General features: G+C 37.8%; 1 protein-coding gene across 1 annotated transcript in view; it reads left to right on the top strand.

Moving 5' to 3' along the window:
* Positions 1-16,611, top strand: part of USH2A (usherin) — a 373,050-nt gene that overhangs the window by 245,452 nt on the left and 110,987 nt on the right. The window contains exons 42-45 of the mRNA XM_030944868.1: positions 8,169-8,503; positions 11,534-11,656; positions 14,216-14,379; positions 16,348-16,557. Of these exons, the coding sequence (XP_030800728.1) occupies positions 8,169-8,503; positions 11,534-11,656; positions 14,216-14,379; positions 16,348-16,557 (832 nt within the window). The remainder of the gene's footprint in view (positions 1-8,168; positions 8,504-11,533; positions 11,657-14,215; positions 14,380-16,347; positions 16,558-16,611) is intronic.

Genomic DNA, 16,611 nt, shown 5'->3' on the forward strand with positions numbered 1-16,611 from the left:
TGAAGAGTTCAGATGCTTATTTTCCTTCTTTTTTCCCAGCCTGTCATTAATATTCAAAATTCTTTAAAGCCCTTTAATGTCCAAACTGTATGAACTCCTCTATGAATGGTGGTCAAATTTAGTGTCACTGCTGCTCGTGTAGACTCAGACTTGTTTTTTTCAACCGGGAGATAAATAATTTTCAGATCTGTTAAGACCAATTTTTGTCAAAGATGCTGAAGCCTGGATGTTTTTATTTCTACTAATTGGTTTTACTGTAAATTTTCATTAATTTTAAATATTTAAGTTAACATGTTCAAAATAGTTTAGGTGGCAGCATTGCATTGAGAAAAGTGACTTACGTATATATCTCCCCAAATATATTCACTCCTGAGTATTCTTCTTCTAAATTCTCTCTGTTACTGTTACAGAACAGAGAGAATTGTTACTGTTCTTTGCTGCTATCGACATAAATAATTGTATTTATCAAGTATTTTAATTTACCTAAAGTTGTTCCATTTTATATTCATCGTAAGTGATAGAAAGTCAGAAACACTTGGTACAGTTCCTGTGCAGAGAGTATTCCATGGCTGAGATATTACTTCAGTTCTGATTTCTAAGATTCTAAGACTTTTTAAAAACCTAAAATTTCTCTCGCTTGTCCAGGTCAGCAGGACATTTATTTAATTTTTTAGCATTTACTATTCTAATAATAAATTATTTCTTCTCTCTTTAAAAAATTGAAGCAAAGCTGTAGTTGCATAAGAGCTCATTGCACTTCATCACCGACGAGATAATAGACAAGGCTTGCTGCACCCAGCAGTTTTCTCGCCTTCTGCTTGTTTGCAGATGGGAGCAACAGAGGAAGCGACTGGGATTTCATCTTGCTTGTCGGTCTTCTTACAGATCTGTCAAATGGATTAGCTTGCTAGAGGTGGTGTTGTTTCCTTCCCTGCATTTTTATGGCAAATTCATGTCAGTGTAGGAGGGCTCGGAGAGCATTCAGAGCTTCATTGTGTCACTGAGGCGGTCTTGTGTGACTGCTGTTTACTGGGAGAGGACAAGAAGAACAAGGAAGCACCTGTTCACAAAATGTTCAGGGATTTTGCCCAAATTCTCTAGAACTAGGGTAGAGATCTGTAAAGTCGCTGTGTCCCTTCATCCCAGAAATTGCTAGTTGAACAGATAGAAAAACTGTGCAGTATTCTGTAAGGATTGCCTCTTAGTGGTTGAAATGTTTTCCTGTGTGGAAATAGTTGGATTTCATATGGAATTGCTTTACACTGGTGCCTGTAAGAGTCCTAAAAAGGCTCACTTTCCCTCCTGAGTAGCTCAAGCCCAGCACACCTGTAGTGCATATATCACCTATGTGGTGTTCAAATGAAATTTGTGGAGTCCTTCGTGCTGTACAGTGCTCTTACCTCAGTGTCTGCAATGGCAGCTCTTAAGTACAGGGTGGAAAATGAGGCATCTCTTTGGGAAGGAGATTTTAATTACCTCTCACCCTAGAGAGAGCTGTCCTCCCAAGTTAGAGCAGGAGGTATTGGAAGGGCGCTGTGGGAAAGATTAGCAAGAGGTTCCTTTACCAAGCCACAGTAGCAAATCAATAGAGGATTTCAGCTGTCAGTGCAACCAATCCCTAAACCATGAGTGCAAATATTTATTTCTACTGAAAACAGAGATAATTTACAAAAAAAGAGAAACATATTTCCATTCCTTTATTTTAGTCGTTGAATCAATAAAAATTATTTGAGGATGTGAAGAATTCAAAGTGCTCCAGGACAGTACTCACTTGAGTATACAGCTTATTTTCATAGGCAAAAGCTTTCACTCTGCAAGGAGGAGAGTATCAGCACAGCAGGTCACTCTCAGGATAAACAGTTCTGATATGTGTGTGCTCCTTTAACATTCCATTTTAATCAGAATGGACCAATATCTCTCCATAACATTTAACTTGCTTTCCTTTGAGCAACAGAAAGCGTAAGGCCATCGATAATTTTTAAAGTACCCATTTCTGTGACACCTGCATGATATTTTTTAATATTTGCTGAATTGATAATGTTCATGGTAGCGGAGTATAATGCGCAATAAACTGCTTTTGTGGCTGATTAAATGCCAAAGTGAAGTGGAGGCATTCAGCAACTGCAAAAGCCGTTTATTTAGTATATGCCAATGCCATGAACATTATTCCTGTTACACAAGATTTGCTATACCCTAATGTAGAGAAGTAGAAAAGAAATTGTTTCCTTTTCTTGTGAGGCTTGCAATTGCTGTGCTGCTTCAATCTCACACTTCACACGGATATGACATTCAGGAATGTAGCTAGGTTGAGCGGCTTGAGAAAGAGGCTAATTTACACAGTGAATAATTATTTGATGGAGTTCTTTTGTAAGAAAGGCATTACGTGGATGGTACACTGAACTAAATTAACTGTATTATGCAAACATTCCAACTTTGGCCTTATAACTTTTGGTAGGAGGAATTCCCTTTTGCTGGGAATTCCTGCTGGGGTTCTTCCTTGGGGATTCTGGCCTGGAGAAGGCAGCTGCAGTCTTAATTATTGGCTTCACCAGAGACTTGCTGCCTCATATGGCCTGTATTGCTCCCCCTCACTGATGACTGCCACCAACTGGATCACTAACAGATAAAAACTGCAGCCATTTCCTGTCATCCTTCATGTAACTTTTTTCTCAAGGTAGAAGTTGGCATGAGTTGTGCATAATCCTGATGTTTCTCTCCAGGGGAAATATTTTTTTTTCTTTTTAGTGTTTGCAAAGAGTTTACAAGAGAATGGTCTCCTCCTGGTTGGATGGAATAAATACCTTATTGACATAAAGTTCTTGTGCTGTGCTATTCCTTCATGATAACATCATTTAAAGAAACTTCCTGCAATTTGATTAGCTAAAAAATGAGAAAAAGAAAAAAGAATTATTATTACTTCTCTCTTAATATATGTTATATATGTTACCTGTGAGGAACGAAGGGCTGTGGTGATCCCGTGGCACCTAGTTGCTATTCTAATTTCTTTTTTTTTTTGTTTGTTTGTTTTGTATATTGATTCAATAATGTCATAGATTTTCCATGGATTGATTATTTTTGTGAAGTATTTCCTCATGAGTTCTCTGACTGAGGAAGGGTTTTAGGCTTTTTAATTCAGTTGTCATTCATGTTTGTTCTTACCCAGAGCGATGAATGTCTTACTTTGCTGTTCACCTGCCATTCCATTCTTTGCATAGAAGAACCTGAAGCAGAGAAAGCTGCTATTCCACCCTCCAGATTGAACAATGCCATTAGCTTGCTGTCACAGTATCTTCAAGAGTTGCCATCTGTACTCTTTCAGTACGGTAGATTATCATTTATTGCAACAATGATAAACTTTTCTGGAAGCTATCTCTCAAATTTCGCTACTAAATTGGATATGCAAGTGAGCAAACACAAATAAACAAGTCTCTATTTTTATGGTTGTCTTCTGTTCTTCATTAGCCCAGAAGTTGGATAGTGGACTGCTAAATACCTGTTCTGTAAATAGGCTGGGATTAAAATGCGCAGGAGAAAGATTTCAGCTGTAAGGAACAGATATCACTGATACATTTAAAGCAACATACCCTGTAGTTACAGTTTGAGTATCATGCATGACAAAGAAGGTATTTTCTTTATCCATTTTCCATTTCCCACAGAAGTAGTTATAGGCACATGTTCTGGAGCTAGTGTTTTTTGTCTCACACATTAATGTTTGCTGTCCTGGGAGTTGATTCTGATTACAGAATGTTGGATGCAATGCTAATTACTCCAAGGTCACTGAAGTCAGTGCTAACAGTGAGGTGATCCTTCAGCATTCCTCCTCTGCAGGTCACTGTGTGGCAGAGAATGAGGCTATGAAGACCCTTCCTCTGTTCCAAGTTAAAACTCCCTTGTACTATTTCATTCTCCAAACACTTCAGTCTGCAGTTACCCCAGCACATAATTTTGAGAGAGCCTAATTCGTAAGTTGTGTCTGCTAAAGAGAGACGTAGCACGCCCAGGTAACAGCTTCATGCTGGGAAAGGGCAAAAAAGGGCTTGGACTTCGTTCACCACCCTTCCAGTTGTGTGCAGGTATGCCTGGTGCATCAGGGAGGTTGTTTAGGAGCAATCAATCCCTGTGTGAAGATTGCCTTGTAATGCTGCTAAGGTCAGGGAGACCTTGGGTCATTTGACACATAAGTGCTGCTTGAGTGACTTAGATATTCCAACACCCATAGGAACAACCTTAACATGCACACTAGAGGTTTTCCACATGTTAGGACTGTGATTTTTTGCACAGCTTGCTCATTTGGTATGGATTATACAGTGGGGTTTCATCAGCATCATCTCTCTGCCTTTGATAAAGTTGAAACTCTCTAGTGTTGGTGTTTAGGATCATAAATGTTCTTTTGTTTTTCCCACTACTCAAGCAAAGTCCTAGGAGTTTTTGTAGCAGCAATCTGTTACTGCAAACTTGATCATGCTGTTCTTCTGTGGTAGTCCTTGCTGCAGCTGGGTGTAACTCATTTGCAAAGTTTATGAGCAGAACTATCAGTGACCTTTCTCAGAATTTGCATTTCCAGTATGATCCTGGCTCTTGATTGAAGCCACAGTAATTTCTGTTAAGACAGATAAGCATTTTGGAATAAATTCTTCTCCCAACTATTCTGGGGCAGCTGGGAGATTGTCAGAGGACTAGTCCAGTGGCTGGAATGCAGAATTAGGGTAACAGGTCTTTGTTTGGAGTTTTGCTTCTTCTTTCTCATATGTGATTTAGTCTGGGATTAAGTCTTTCTATCTCTAAAACTGGAATAATAATATTTGCAGTTTGAGACTTACAATGTGCTTTGAGACCAACAGTGAAAAGCTCTCAGTAGTGTATTTATTACATTCTGTTTGTAGAGGTTACAAGCAGTATCTAGGAGAAATGAGAATAAAATGAAGCCAAACACACTGATTTAAAAACAAACTGTTGAAACCAGGCCCGAACAGTAAAACAGCTTGTATGTGCCAATGCCTCTCCTCAGACAGCTCAGAATTAAGTTGCAGGGTTCCAACTGCTGTCAAAAAAGGAAAAAAATTCCAAGGTTATAACTGTTTAATGGGGGGAAAATGGCTAATTTCTGTCTCTTTAAATTTTGTGGTGGAGAAAATAAGGTCCTTTGATCTTTAAATGAAAGCTTCCAGAGTCATTACATTGAATCAGTTAATCTCTCCCAGTAGTTACCTTATTCTCTCTTCCTCATGGGTATCCTCTTTCATGGTCTCAGTGCTGAGCTTCAAATCAATGAACAAACTGTTACTGCTTCCAACACAGCCTGTCTAGTGAGCTTTCCTGCTTTCATGCATTGCCAAGCTCTTACCTCAAACCTTGGCACGTCCAAGAGGAGAAGAGGTCCAGTAGTGCCATGTGTGTGTTAACCAGGCTGGCTCCATCATCTTCATTTATGGGTCAGGCAGTCCCTTGCCTCTTGACAAGAGATGTTTGTGAAGGATTGCATGTCCTGCCATTCCCTGGTGACACAGGTAATTCTAAGCAGCTCAAGTGACACAGCAGGGTTAGGGACTATCCTTGGTTCTCCCACTACTTAGTTAATTATTAACCACAGCAACAACAGATCTTCATATCTTTGTGTGAGATATCTATACCCAGACAAAAGTAAGTTGCACTGTGTGTGCTGCTGGCTGAATATACTCTTTGTTCAGAATGGTTTTTATTTCTCTCTGGGCAAAAAAAATATTAGAATTTAAAGAAATTTCCCACTGTAAGTACCACAAAGCATATCTGTTACTTACAGTATGAGCTGCTGTACTTGTTAGAGCACAACAAATACTGTGAAGTAGCACCTGGGAGTTTTTGAAGGTGTTACCAGCTAGTGCACACAGTGGGTGAAAATCAGGAGCTGAGGTTATGGAGCAGCCTCTGTTCTCTTTTATTAATCTGTTCCTTTATGTGAAGGGGTTACATGGTATGGTGAATCTTGCTCAAGTTGTGTTAGAGTAATTTTTTAGGTTTAGACATGAAAGTTTCTGGCTGTGTATCACTTACTTTTCTTTGCATTTACTTCCCTTGTTTTGACTTGTGTCCGTTGCCTCTTGCTCTATTACCCAGCTATTGTGGGAAGAGAGGGCTCTCATCCCAACTGTTGCGGGGTGAGAGGCTGAAAAGGCCTTGACCTTTTGTAAAAGCTGCTCAGCAATAACAAAAATATCCCTGTGTTACCAACACTGTTCTCAGCACAAATCTGAAACAGTCCCATACTAACCCCATTCTACTATGAAGTTAATTCTTCCCAGCTAAAACCAGCACATACTTGTACTTGAAAACTTCTTCTGTTGTCTGTGCTAATTATCCATTCTTTTTTTTTACTAAGCTTATCACTAGATCACACGAAATACTTCAGAAAGACAGTTCTGCTCAATGTCTGTGAGAATGGTGCAGAGTCAATTCCTACCTTGTGTGAAATTTTGCGCTGCTTTATCAGTGGTATTTTCTCTATTTGTTCGAACATGATTTGGGGCCAGAGGCAACAGAAATCTGAATGCAGCATTTGATAATTAGCCAGAGCTAAGCCTTTCCTATGTGGGCACCAATAATCTTGGTTTTGCTGTCTTTACTCAAGATCACCCTGTTTCTAATTCTCTGTTTAATAGTATTCCAGAATTTGTTATCAAAATCCTTCAGCTTTCTCCAGCACTTTGCTGCCAGCTTTCTTACAAGTCTGATGGCCCAAGAGGTCCTTCTGTACCTAAAATATAACATTTTGTAATGCCATTTAAAAAAAAATCATTTTATAAATCAAGCTTCTCTGTTTACATGGCCCTGTGTAATTGTACATATACATTTTTAAAGATGGTTCTTTTGAAGACTAAGAGAATTAAGGAAAACGTTCAAATTAACTGAAACTAAAGTATTTTGGTATTACTGTTTAACACGTCAGTATCTTCTTTATTTTACCTAGGTTTTAGACATATACCTAGGTTTTAGGCATATCTAGATTTTTCCCATTTCTGTGTTCTTTTCTATGTTGTATTCAATTCTTAATTATCTCATGCCTGGGAGGAAAAGAGACAGCAATTGTTATAGATGAGTGGGTGAAAACAGTCCCAGAGCAAAGCAAAGCTCGTGTGCTTCCTGCACTGGGATTTCTAGGGAAATGAGTATTGACAGATGCTTTTACACTACCTTTATGAAACTTTGAGATTCCTAATACAAGTTAGGTTACATGTCCTTGTTGTGCCAGTCTGAAGGCCCGTCTATCGTGGTAGCATGGCAAAAAGCCTTAAAAAATAATTTCATTATTGAAATTAGAACGTTAATAGAACACTATTGAAAATAAAGAACGTTCATGCACTTTGTAGTGCAATTGTTTATGTGTGATTTTTCAGTGGAGCTGTTAAGAATAAATATATATATTTATGACCCCTGCCTCAAAAAACCCCTAAAAACTTAACAAATCTCACCTTACCTCAGTTCAGTAAGAACAAAACCACTGTAAGAATAGCAGTGTATATATATATATATATATATATATGTATATGCATGTGTGTGTATACATCTATAGAAAACATAAATACTGTATGTAACTTCCAATCTTTTTGCAATCAAATTTTCTCTTAGTATAATTTTATAGTTCTTAAAATGGAAAATCATCCCTGTTCTTTGTCTGATACTTACAGTGTAATTTGTTGATTGAAAATAAAAGGGAAAACCTGCCTATTTCATTATATGAAGAGTGCAGAAACATTTGTTTTCCTATAGGAGTTAATGCAGTTCCATCTTTTTGAAAATTGTGGAAACACAAAGTAAAATTTGTTATTACTCTGTCAAGCATGCCAGGTAATGCACCCTAAGAAAATAAGTGACAGTGATACTTACGATAAGTATTGTACTTCTGCTAATGCATCTGAGCTTCTCATGGAATTTTGGGTGATGTGGAGTGTTCACATTTTATTGGTAAAGCAAAATAATAGATTTTTTGATGGTTACAACTGGTACTGTGTACCTCACTAAAATTAAAGATTAGATTTCTAGCTGATTTTTCTTTAAAAATAAAAGTCTGTTTTGATTGATAAGAACATCTTCAGATCCTGCTTGTGTCCATCTGAAGCATGCTGTGTCTGTATTTCTGCAATGTGACTGTCAGAAATCTGTTCTTTTACTTTTTTTCCCCCCTCCTCCTCCAGGTCTCCTGGAGGCCTCCTCTGATTCCGAACGGAGAGATCCTGAACTACGAGATCCGCATGCCTGACCCGCGCATTGTCATCGCTGGGAACCCTTCGTCGCGGCTGAGCCATTTGGTGACCAACCTGGTTCCCTACACCAACTACTCGGTCACGGTGATAGCTTGCACTGCAGGGGATGGCTTCCTGGGGGGCTGCACCGAGAGTCTGCCCACAAGAGTCACCACACCCCCAACAATTCCTCAGAGTGTCAGTCCCTTGTCTGTGACTCCAATCAGCGAATCCTTTATTGCCATCTCTTGGCAGCCACCGCTAAGGCCCAATGGTCCCCATCTGAGGTAAGCAGAGACTGAGAGAGCACTTTGCTCCTTGTTACCTAAATCTGACTCAGAAAATTCTGAGTGATGCAGACTTCTTCATGTGATCTCTTAATTTTGGATTTTTTAAAATACCACTTTAGGGCTCAGAGAAGAGTCAGGATTATTCAGGGCAAGTGTATTGTCTGTGCTAGAAGGCTCTGGGTCTCACATCAGTGCTGTGTGAAAAACCAGAAGGAGCAAGCACAGGATATTTGCAAAGTCATAAGTGTTTTGGGCTGCAGCATTTGGCCACTTTTTGGTGGCGAGTTCAAGCAACAAGTTCCACCAATAAAATGACAAGAAAAAGAAGAGATCTTTGTAAACATCAGTAATTAATACATCCAATATTCTCAATACTCTGGGTTATTCCACATGAAGAGAAAGTGACCATTTGGAAGGATGATGACAGAAATAATCTTAAAAAATTAAGTGATTAAGAAATTTTAAATAAGACAGTGCATGAGAAAAATGGAAGCTGCAGGGCTAGAAGTGTGAGGGCGTAGCCAAAATAGGAAGTGCAAGGAAGTGCTGGGTACAGCAGACTGGGTTTCACCACAAGAGCCAAAGAAAGGAATCTCCTCTGAGATTTGTCTAGAATGGTGGATGGGAATCTTGACTTGAATGTTGAATACTGAGTGTGTGTGTGTAGATATACATTAAAGAAATATGGATTTGAGTGCATAAAGGTTTATAAAGACAAATATATTTTTATATATACTCAATAAAAAATGTCAAATCTTTAATTCTAGTGCTTTAACGTATCGTGAAACATTGTGCATGGAATTACAGCTCTGTAGTCCATATGTTCTGGTTAGTAGCTCTCTTCTAGGTGCACTGATGGGTTCAATAATTATCATGTAATGCCGTTTCAGTTGCGTATGTTATTACAGCACAGTAGCTTGACTTTTTCTTCAGGCTTAATTAGGGCACACTACAACTGAATGAAATGATGATTGCTCTACAGTAAAATCTGAAGTTTCAGAAAAGCGGTGTCTGTTATTCTGGGGTTAACAACATGACCATTTTACCATAGATTATTGAAGTAATTCAGCACGACCTACATCTGCAGATTTCATTTCTTTCATGGTGTGCCATGCTGCCCTCAACAAGAACAACCACTGAAGCAGCTGCTCTGTACAGCATGATGGAACAAGAAGTCTGCAGCAAGCAGAGCAGCAGCAGCAGCTGCCAGTGGGGGTGATTTACACATGATCGCCACTCAGTGTTCAAAAAGATTTGATGTTTTTCAAGACTCGTCTATGAAATATATTAGACAGAATATGCCAGGATGGTTTCCTATAAAGCTGTAATGATCTGTCTTTGGGTTGACACTGATGAACCACTCATATGAGAGCTGTTCTTTTTATAAAGTCATCTGATTTTTTTTGACAGAGTTGGAGTTTAATTAGTTTTTGCTATTTAATTTCTGAAGTTATAATCTGAATTTCTGCAGTAATTCAGTTTGGCATCACTAAGTGGCACAATGTTTGCTGTACCTGTTGAGGATTATTCCCTAAACTCAAGGGCAAAAGTGGTTGGGAGTTAAGCATGTACTCCCTAGCTGCTATGAGCACAGGAAGTGTCAGATCTCTCATAAGAGCATCTCAGTTGATCTCTGGTTTTGAAGCAACATTAAATCACTGTGTGCAGTACCTGTTAAATCTGGGCTGGTATTGTCTAACATGTCCTTATCAGACTGGAGATGATCTTAACTTAAAGAAGTGTCAAATTACACACAAAGCCATTGGTCAGTGTGATAATTACAACAGAGAGGTGACCCACACCAAGGTATTCTGCAGAACAATTAAACACGGAAACATTTTCACAAATGTGCATTTAAAATGAGAGTGTTTAAATCTGCCTAAGTGCGACGTACTTCTGTCTAGAATTTAGCTGTAAGTGCCTTTCCAGAGTGGGAGGCAGGGACAAGATGAAATAGAGCAGCTCAGCACATAAGAGAATCAAGTTATGTATTTAAAGGAATATATATGCATATTACCCTAATTTGCTGGAGTATCAAACTGAAACAATTATTGAAAGAATAAATTAAACAGTCCTGTGGAATGTAATAAAGAGTAATAATCCTAAAGATTTTGAACAAATATATCTAATTTTGTTTCCTGTAGAGTGTAGTTTCCTTTGTAATCCCTAGAATGATTAGGAAACGCAAATTATAATATTATCCCGTTTAGTTTGTGATACTGAGTGATCTAATTTTTTTGTTAAATTCCATAAAGGTTTTGTATAAAAGATGATGGAGAGTGTGTGATGCAGCCTGGGTGGAAAGCATGTTTTCCAAATCAGGCAGTCTCATGGCTGACCTGATGAAAGATGGGCTTTGGCTGACCTGCTGTTTGGAACAGAGACAGGAATACTGCTTCAGATACCAATTAAAACCAGGATGAAATAATTTGGTCTTTCAAGCTCACATCATGAATTTCTACCCAAACACAAAGGTGCCTTGCTAAGGTGTACAGATGGCTGGAACAGTTAACTCATTCTGTGCCTGTTTTCTCCTGTAATTTACACTGTGGTTATTTGCAAACGCATTAAGTACAAAGGCACACAAGCTATTACTAATAGTAAAATAATAATGGCAGTGCTCTTTGTTTCAGTACATTTGCAAGAAAGAGGCATAATCATTTAATGTTCTGGAGCAACCTGTGCTTATCACACAAGTCTGCATAAGACACTGTTATGGGCTATTTGGACTTGCTCGTGATAACATTTTCAGAAAGTTTAAAATCCATAAATCATTGAATAAACTAGTTTGTTTTTTTCAAGTGGAAATGCTTCATTTTCTGTTTTCAAATTAGTTTCATTTTTTTTTTAGTAATTGAATATTTTAAAGCACAAAACATTAAAAAGAATGTTTATCTCAGGAAGTTTACAGCTGTAACAACAAAATAATGTGTGGCTTTAAAAAAAAACCTGGTTGGGTTCTTTTTTTTGTGTGTGTAATAACATTAGTTGAGATAATCCTGGTGTTCTGCTTGTCTTTTGTGTTAGATATGAGCTCCTGAGACGTAAAATCCAGCAACCACTTGCATCAAATCCCCCTGAAGATTTAAATCTGTGGCACAATATTTACTCAGGAACTCAGTGGTTTTATGAAGATAAGGGTCTTAGCAGGTGAGATTACAAAAACTATAAAAACAAATGCTGGCATTTTGTATAGTGTATGTTTAATAGTTCAAAGTATTTCTTGTGTCTTTATGTAGTGAACATATTAATTATGTAATGAAATATTTTTTGTCATCATCTTTGGTGTTAATCATTCTAATATGCAGGGATTTATTATTAGTGTGTCATTCTTGACTCATGCATTGTTTTGCTTTCAAAACGAAATGAAAATAAAAGTCATATGAAATTTCAGCATCGATATGCTCATGCAATCAAACCACTTAGATTTATGTGTACAGATGCTGTAGATTTGCGTGTTGTCAAAATTATAGCACAGGCAGGATGCATGTTTGAGGGAAACACCTGAAAATTGTTTTCAGCAATGTTTTTTCACCTGATTTTGTTGTATTAGCTTCATCACCATTAAATGCAGGCTATTTAGAAAGGGGAAGTAGAGTGTGTGCTCTGTTCCTCAGTATGTAACAGACCTGCTGTGTGGGGTAGAGCAAGACATTTACTCTTGATCAACCTTAGTTTCTATATCCTAATGTCAAGGCTATTGCTCCTTAAGACAAAACACACAAATGAAGAAATTGTAATGGAAGATTCAGCATGAATTCTGCATTGGGTTTTTCTAAGTAAAGTCTCAGGAAAACCCTCATGGATGGTTTCTAGGTGTGTGTGTTCTGTGTGCTGGTGTGCTTTATGAAAGCTCCAGTCAATCACTGACCTTCAAATATCGGTTCTTTCCTTCTACTTCTGTAAAAATTGAGTGAGCATCCCTCCTGAGCACAATGGGAAGCAGGAGAACGTGACCTCTGCTCCTGTCAGAGACACACTGACGCAAGCTGAGGGCTGCTGCCTCTGGCTTGCTTCGGCCTACTTGCTGAAAGTCTCTGCTCTTTTCCATCTGTTGCAATAACTGCTCACGGAGCTGTTCTTGTACCACTCCTGCCCAAGTGTCCATTTCTTTCTCTCAGCCATGCTCAGAAGTCTGCAAAGAGTTGTCCTTGGTTTTAGGTTTGCATATTTTAGTGCAGCAGCATATTTTTGTTTGTGTAGCAGTTATGGCAGAAATTCAGAGGTGGCAATACATTCAGGCAGAGCGTCAGTGACCAATTGTTAAGCACCATGACATTTTGGGTTGAATCAGCTATGGCCAAAAAAGTGTGCCTAACCCTTGGACACACCTGAACACTTCTCCTGGGGAAGGTTCTGCAACCTGCAGCTATGTTTTTGCAGTTAACAGCTCAGGAGTTTGTGGCTGCAGAGAAGATGCTCAAGCATTCAAGCATTATTTTTCCCAAAAGAAAATTCATATATCAGCATTTATTTTAATTTGTGATACTTTAAGCATGTTTCAGAATTACTGATCTTGTCAGATGGTTTCTTCATTTCTAACAGGCTACAACATACTCATTTGATATTCGTTGTTGGAAATATGGATCAAAAAAATGAATCACAAATTTTCATCAGTAAATTCCAAGAATAGAGTACTTTCTTTTTTCTTTTATTGTATGTGTGCTACAATGTCCAAGAAAAAATTAAATGTCTGCAAGTGACAGAAGAAGCAGAGAGAGAAAGGAAATGTGTTTTGTATATTTTCCCTGTTTGTCAATGCTTAGAGTTAGATTTGGAGCTAGTGAGTTCCCGTTAAGTTGCTTTCTTCTCAGTGGGACTGCTAAAGCTTAGCTCTTTTAAAAATCAGTGTGTTATAGTAAAGTGTCTAAAATAAATACAAAAAGTAAAGTAAATATACAGTGTGAGTGAGTAATTTTTGCACTAAAATCTCTAAATATTAGGCATTTATTGCATGCTTCTTTATTGTATCTGGTATCTGTAGACAATTATCCCAATTCAGCTTCAGTGAAAGTTCGAACAAGATGATCCTGAGTTTCTGTCTTTGTGCAGTTTTGTGGGAGGCTTTTTATGAGGAAATTAAATTTGAGATTATGAAATCCCACTTAAAGTACATTAGTATGACTTTTGCTATAGGGAAGAAATGATGACGTGACGGTCACTTGGTTTACTAAATACACATGTAATTTTTAATAAATCTGTGTAATTGGAATATGCACAGTTCTGAGGAAAATTACTTTATTAAATGAGTTTAAACTCCTAGGTGCCTTTTTTGGGGTGTTTTTGTAGTGGAAGAGTCCTGACTCTGTGGTGAATCCCTTTTACAAATGAGACTATGCAAGTTAAAATCAGTGGGTTTCCCAAAAGAGGAAAAAAGCCTCATTTGATTAAATACTGATCCAAATTTTGGCAGGTTGCCACCGCTGTAATTACATATTGAATTGAGCTATAATCTCTCAACACCTCAGAAGCTAAAACTATGAAGAAGTGAAATACTGTGTTTTATTTTTGTTACCATGTTAATCATGCTGAATAATTTCCACAAAATAGATGCTTCTTATGAAGTCTTCATTGGTGCATCCCATAAAGATGAATTTTTGTGCAGGGGGAGAAGAAACAGCAAAACTTTGGCACAGGCAGAAGGTTTACAGCAAATATTTTCTATGTCTGCATTTTTCATTCCATTTAATTATTTTTAAAATGTCTTAGGTACACAACATATGAGTACAAGCTCATAGTGCACAATGAGGTAGGATATACATCAAGTGAAGAAGTGATAGCTACTACATTAGCAGGATTACCAGAGAAGGGAAGTGTCCTCGTTGCACGTGCTGTTAATCACACTGCCGTGGAAGTGGAATGGTCAAAACCAAGTAAGTGTGCTTAGTATTTATTCCAGTAACTAGATGTTAACCTGCCATCACTTACCATGGCCTGCCTTGCTCTCAGAGGAAACACAGTCCTTGCCTTGATTTATAATATACCTAAATGTCCTTGAAAGGAGAGGAAAGAAATAGGAAAAAAAAAGTGCACATTGTGCTTTTTCTCAGTCATGTTTGTATTTATTATATGCTCTTTCTGCAGAGTGAGAATAGTGAAAATGAAGATATAGTTAATGCAAACTCGTGAGACATGTCTAAAGCAGTACTACACAAAATCCTGTTGTCTTTGTGGCCTATTTTCATCCCTTTGTATAAAAATTTACATCTACATTCCTTCACAATGAGAAGATTCTCTTTCTTTATGCTCTGCTCCTTAAAATGAGTTTAGCCAGTTTCTCTAGCTGGTTTGTTAATACAGCAGAGGGGAATTTCTTCATGACTTAAATGCAAATGGTATTGTAAGGACTGGGTGCTGAATTGCAACAAATGTAGTCTCTTTATTTTATAATTGCATGCCTGAAGTGAGCATGCTTATAAAAACTGACAAATGTAATAGATCTGAAGCAGCTCACTGAAGTTTCATTACCTTGGTAATCTAAACCCCTGACCTTCTAGATGTAGGTAACGCAATCTGGTTTTATTTTCATTCATATCTTAAAAATTTCCTCCATATATGTTTGTGAATGTAGAAGTTAAACACCAAGATGAGGCCATTCATTATTTAAAAACCTTATCATATTTTATTACTTCTTATGTTGCAAATAAGCACATTAACTATTCTGTTTGTCAGTGTTTCATTCTTTTTTTATAATATTAGTTTTTAAATTAGTTTTTTGTTTTCTTTGGGAACTTGGGAGCCATCAACATAAGTTGCCTTGCTGTCTTTCCCTACTGAAAGTTTCTGACTTCTACGGATTTAGGCCTTGTATCAGTACCACTTAAAATAGTGTATTATTCTTGATTAAGAGTTTCAATGACAAACCCACATATTATTAAGTCTGAAAAAAAGCTTTTGGCTTTTATCAGTGCTCTGCCTCAGTGAGCTGAGTCCTGTTCAGTAGCATGGTGTGTCATTTCAAGATTTTTGTGTTAGTGCTTACAGTTTTTATTGTAATTATACTTTTCATCTCGATGCCTAGTGGAAAAGAAGTTGCATTTAGTCAGACCTGAACTTAAACTGTTTGACAAAGGACAGATAAGATAACAGATGACATCTGAGTCACTAAAATGGAGAAGACTTGCCTGGAATCTGTTCTTATCCATCAGCTCAGACCAGTGAATATCATTCCCTGTGTAGCCTGAAAACTGTGCTGTTTTTTGTCTTTCTCTGGGGAAGTTAGTGCTGGGTAGAATATGTTTTACAAAGAAATGTGAGGATCTGGGGTTTTTGCCCTGTATTTTTAATGCTTCAGGGTGTATTACAGCTTTAAATATAGATTATGTGCTCATGCTTGTTCTGAAACAATAACACATAGCTTCTCACTGTACTGTGAATGGCCAAAATGCCATCTGGGTAAAGCTGAATGTCAGTGAAATTTATGGCATAGGCACAGGTCCTTTATTCATGGCTAGAGGAATAACACAGGACTGGAGTGGGCTCTGGGAAGTGTAGTTTGAAGGGAAGGAGCAAAAAGACCTGCACCCCACTCCTTGCAGTGGGTTTTGCCTATTAATTTTTTTATTCCATTGTCTTCATGGGGATGTCTAGAGAAAGAAAGCTTTCTCCAGTGTTGGGTAGGATGATGAACCATTAATGATTTTGATATATTAGGGAGAGCAGTCTGTGTCACTCTTTCAATGGGTGAGATTGGAGGCACTTGATGGAATATTTCATTTTTTATAAATAAGAGGTTCTGCATAAAAATTGGTTTACTCTTCACAATGAATGTTGGTGATAAGAAACTTGCTGAATGAAAATTTTCCAGTTGATGTCCCAATGTTTTTCCTTTCTTTTCCTAGCACTGCAGGATTTACAAGGAGATGTTGTTTACTACACCCTCTTCTTGAATTCTACTGATGAGAGAAGATCTCTGAGGGTCCAGGCTGATGTAAACTCTGTAGTCATAGATGATTTGCAGCCCAACACAGAGTATCAGATATTTTCTCAAGTTTTTAACGGAGTCCACAGCATCAACAGTGAAGTTGTGCATGTGACTACCTCAGATGGAGGTTGGTTAGCTTAAAATCTGAGAATGAAATTGATTGATTTTTGTTAGGGTTGAG

This window comes from Camarhynchus parvulus, chromosome 3 (assembly GCF_901933205.1).
Source record: "Camarhynchus parvulus chromosome 3, STF_HiC, whole genome shotgun sequence".
NCBI lineage: Eukaryota > Metazoa > Chordata > Aves > Passeriformes > Thraupidae > Camarhynchus > Camarhynchus parvulus.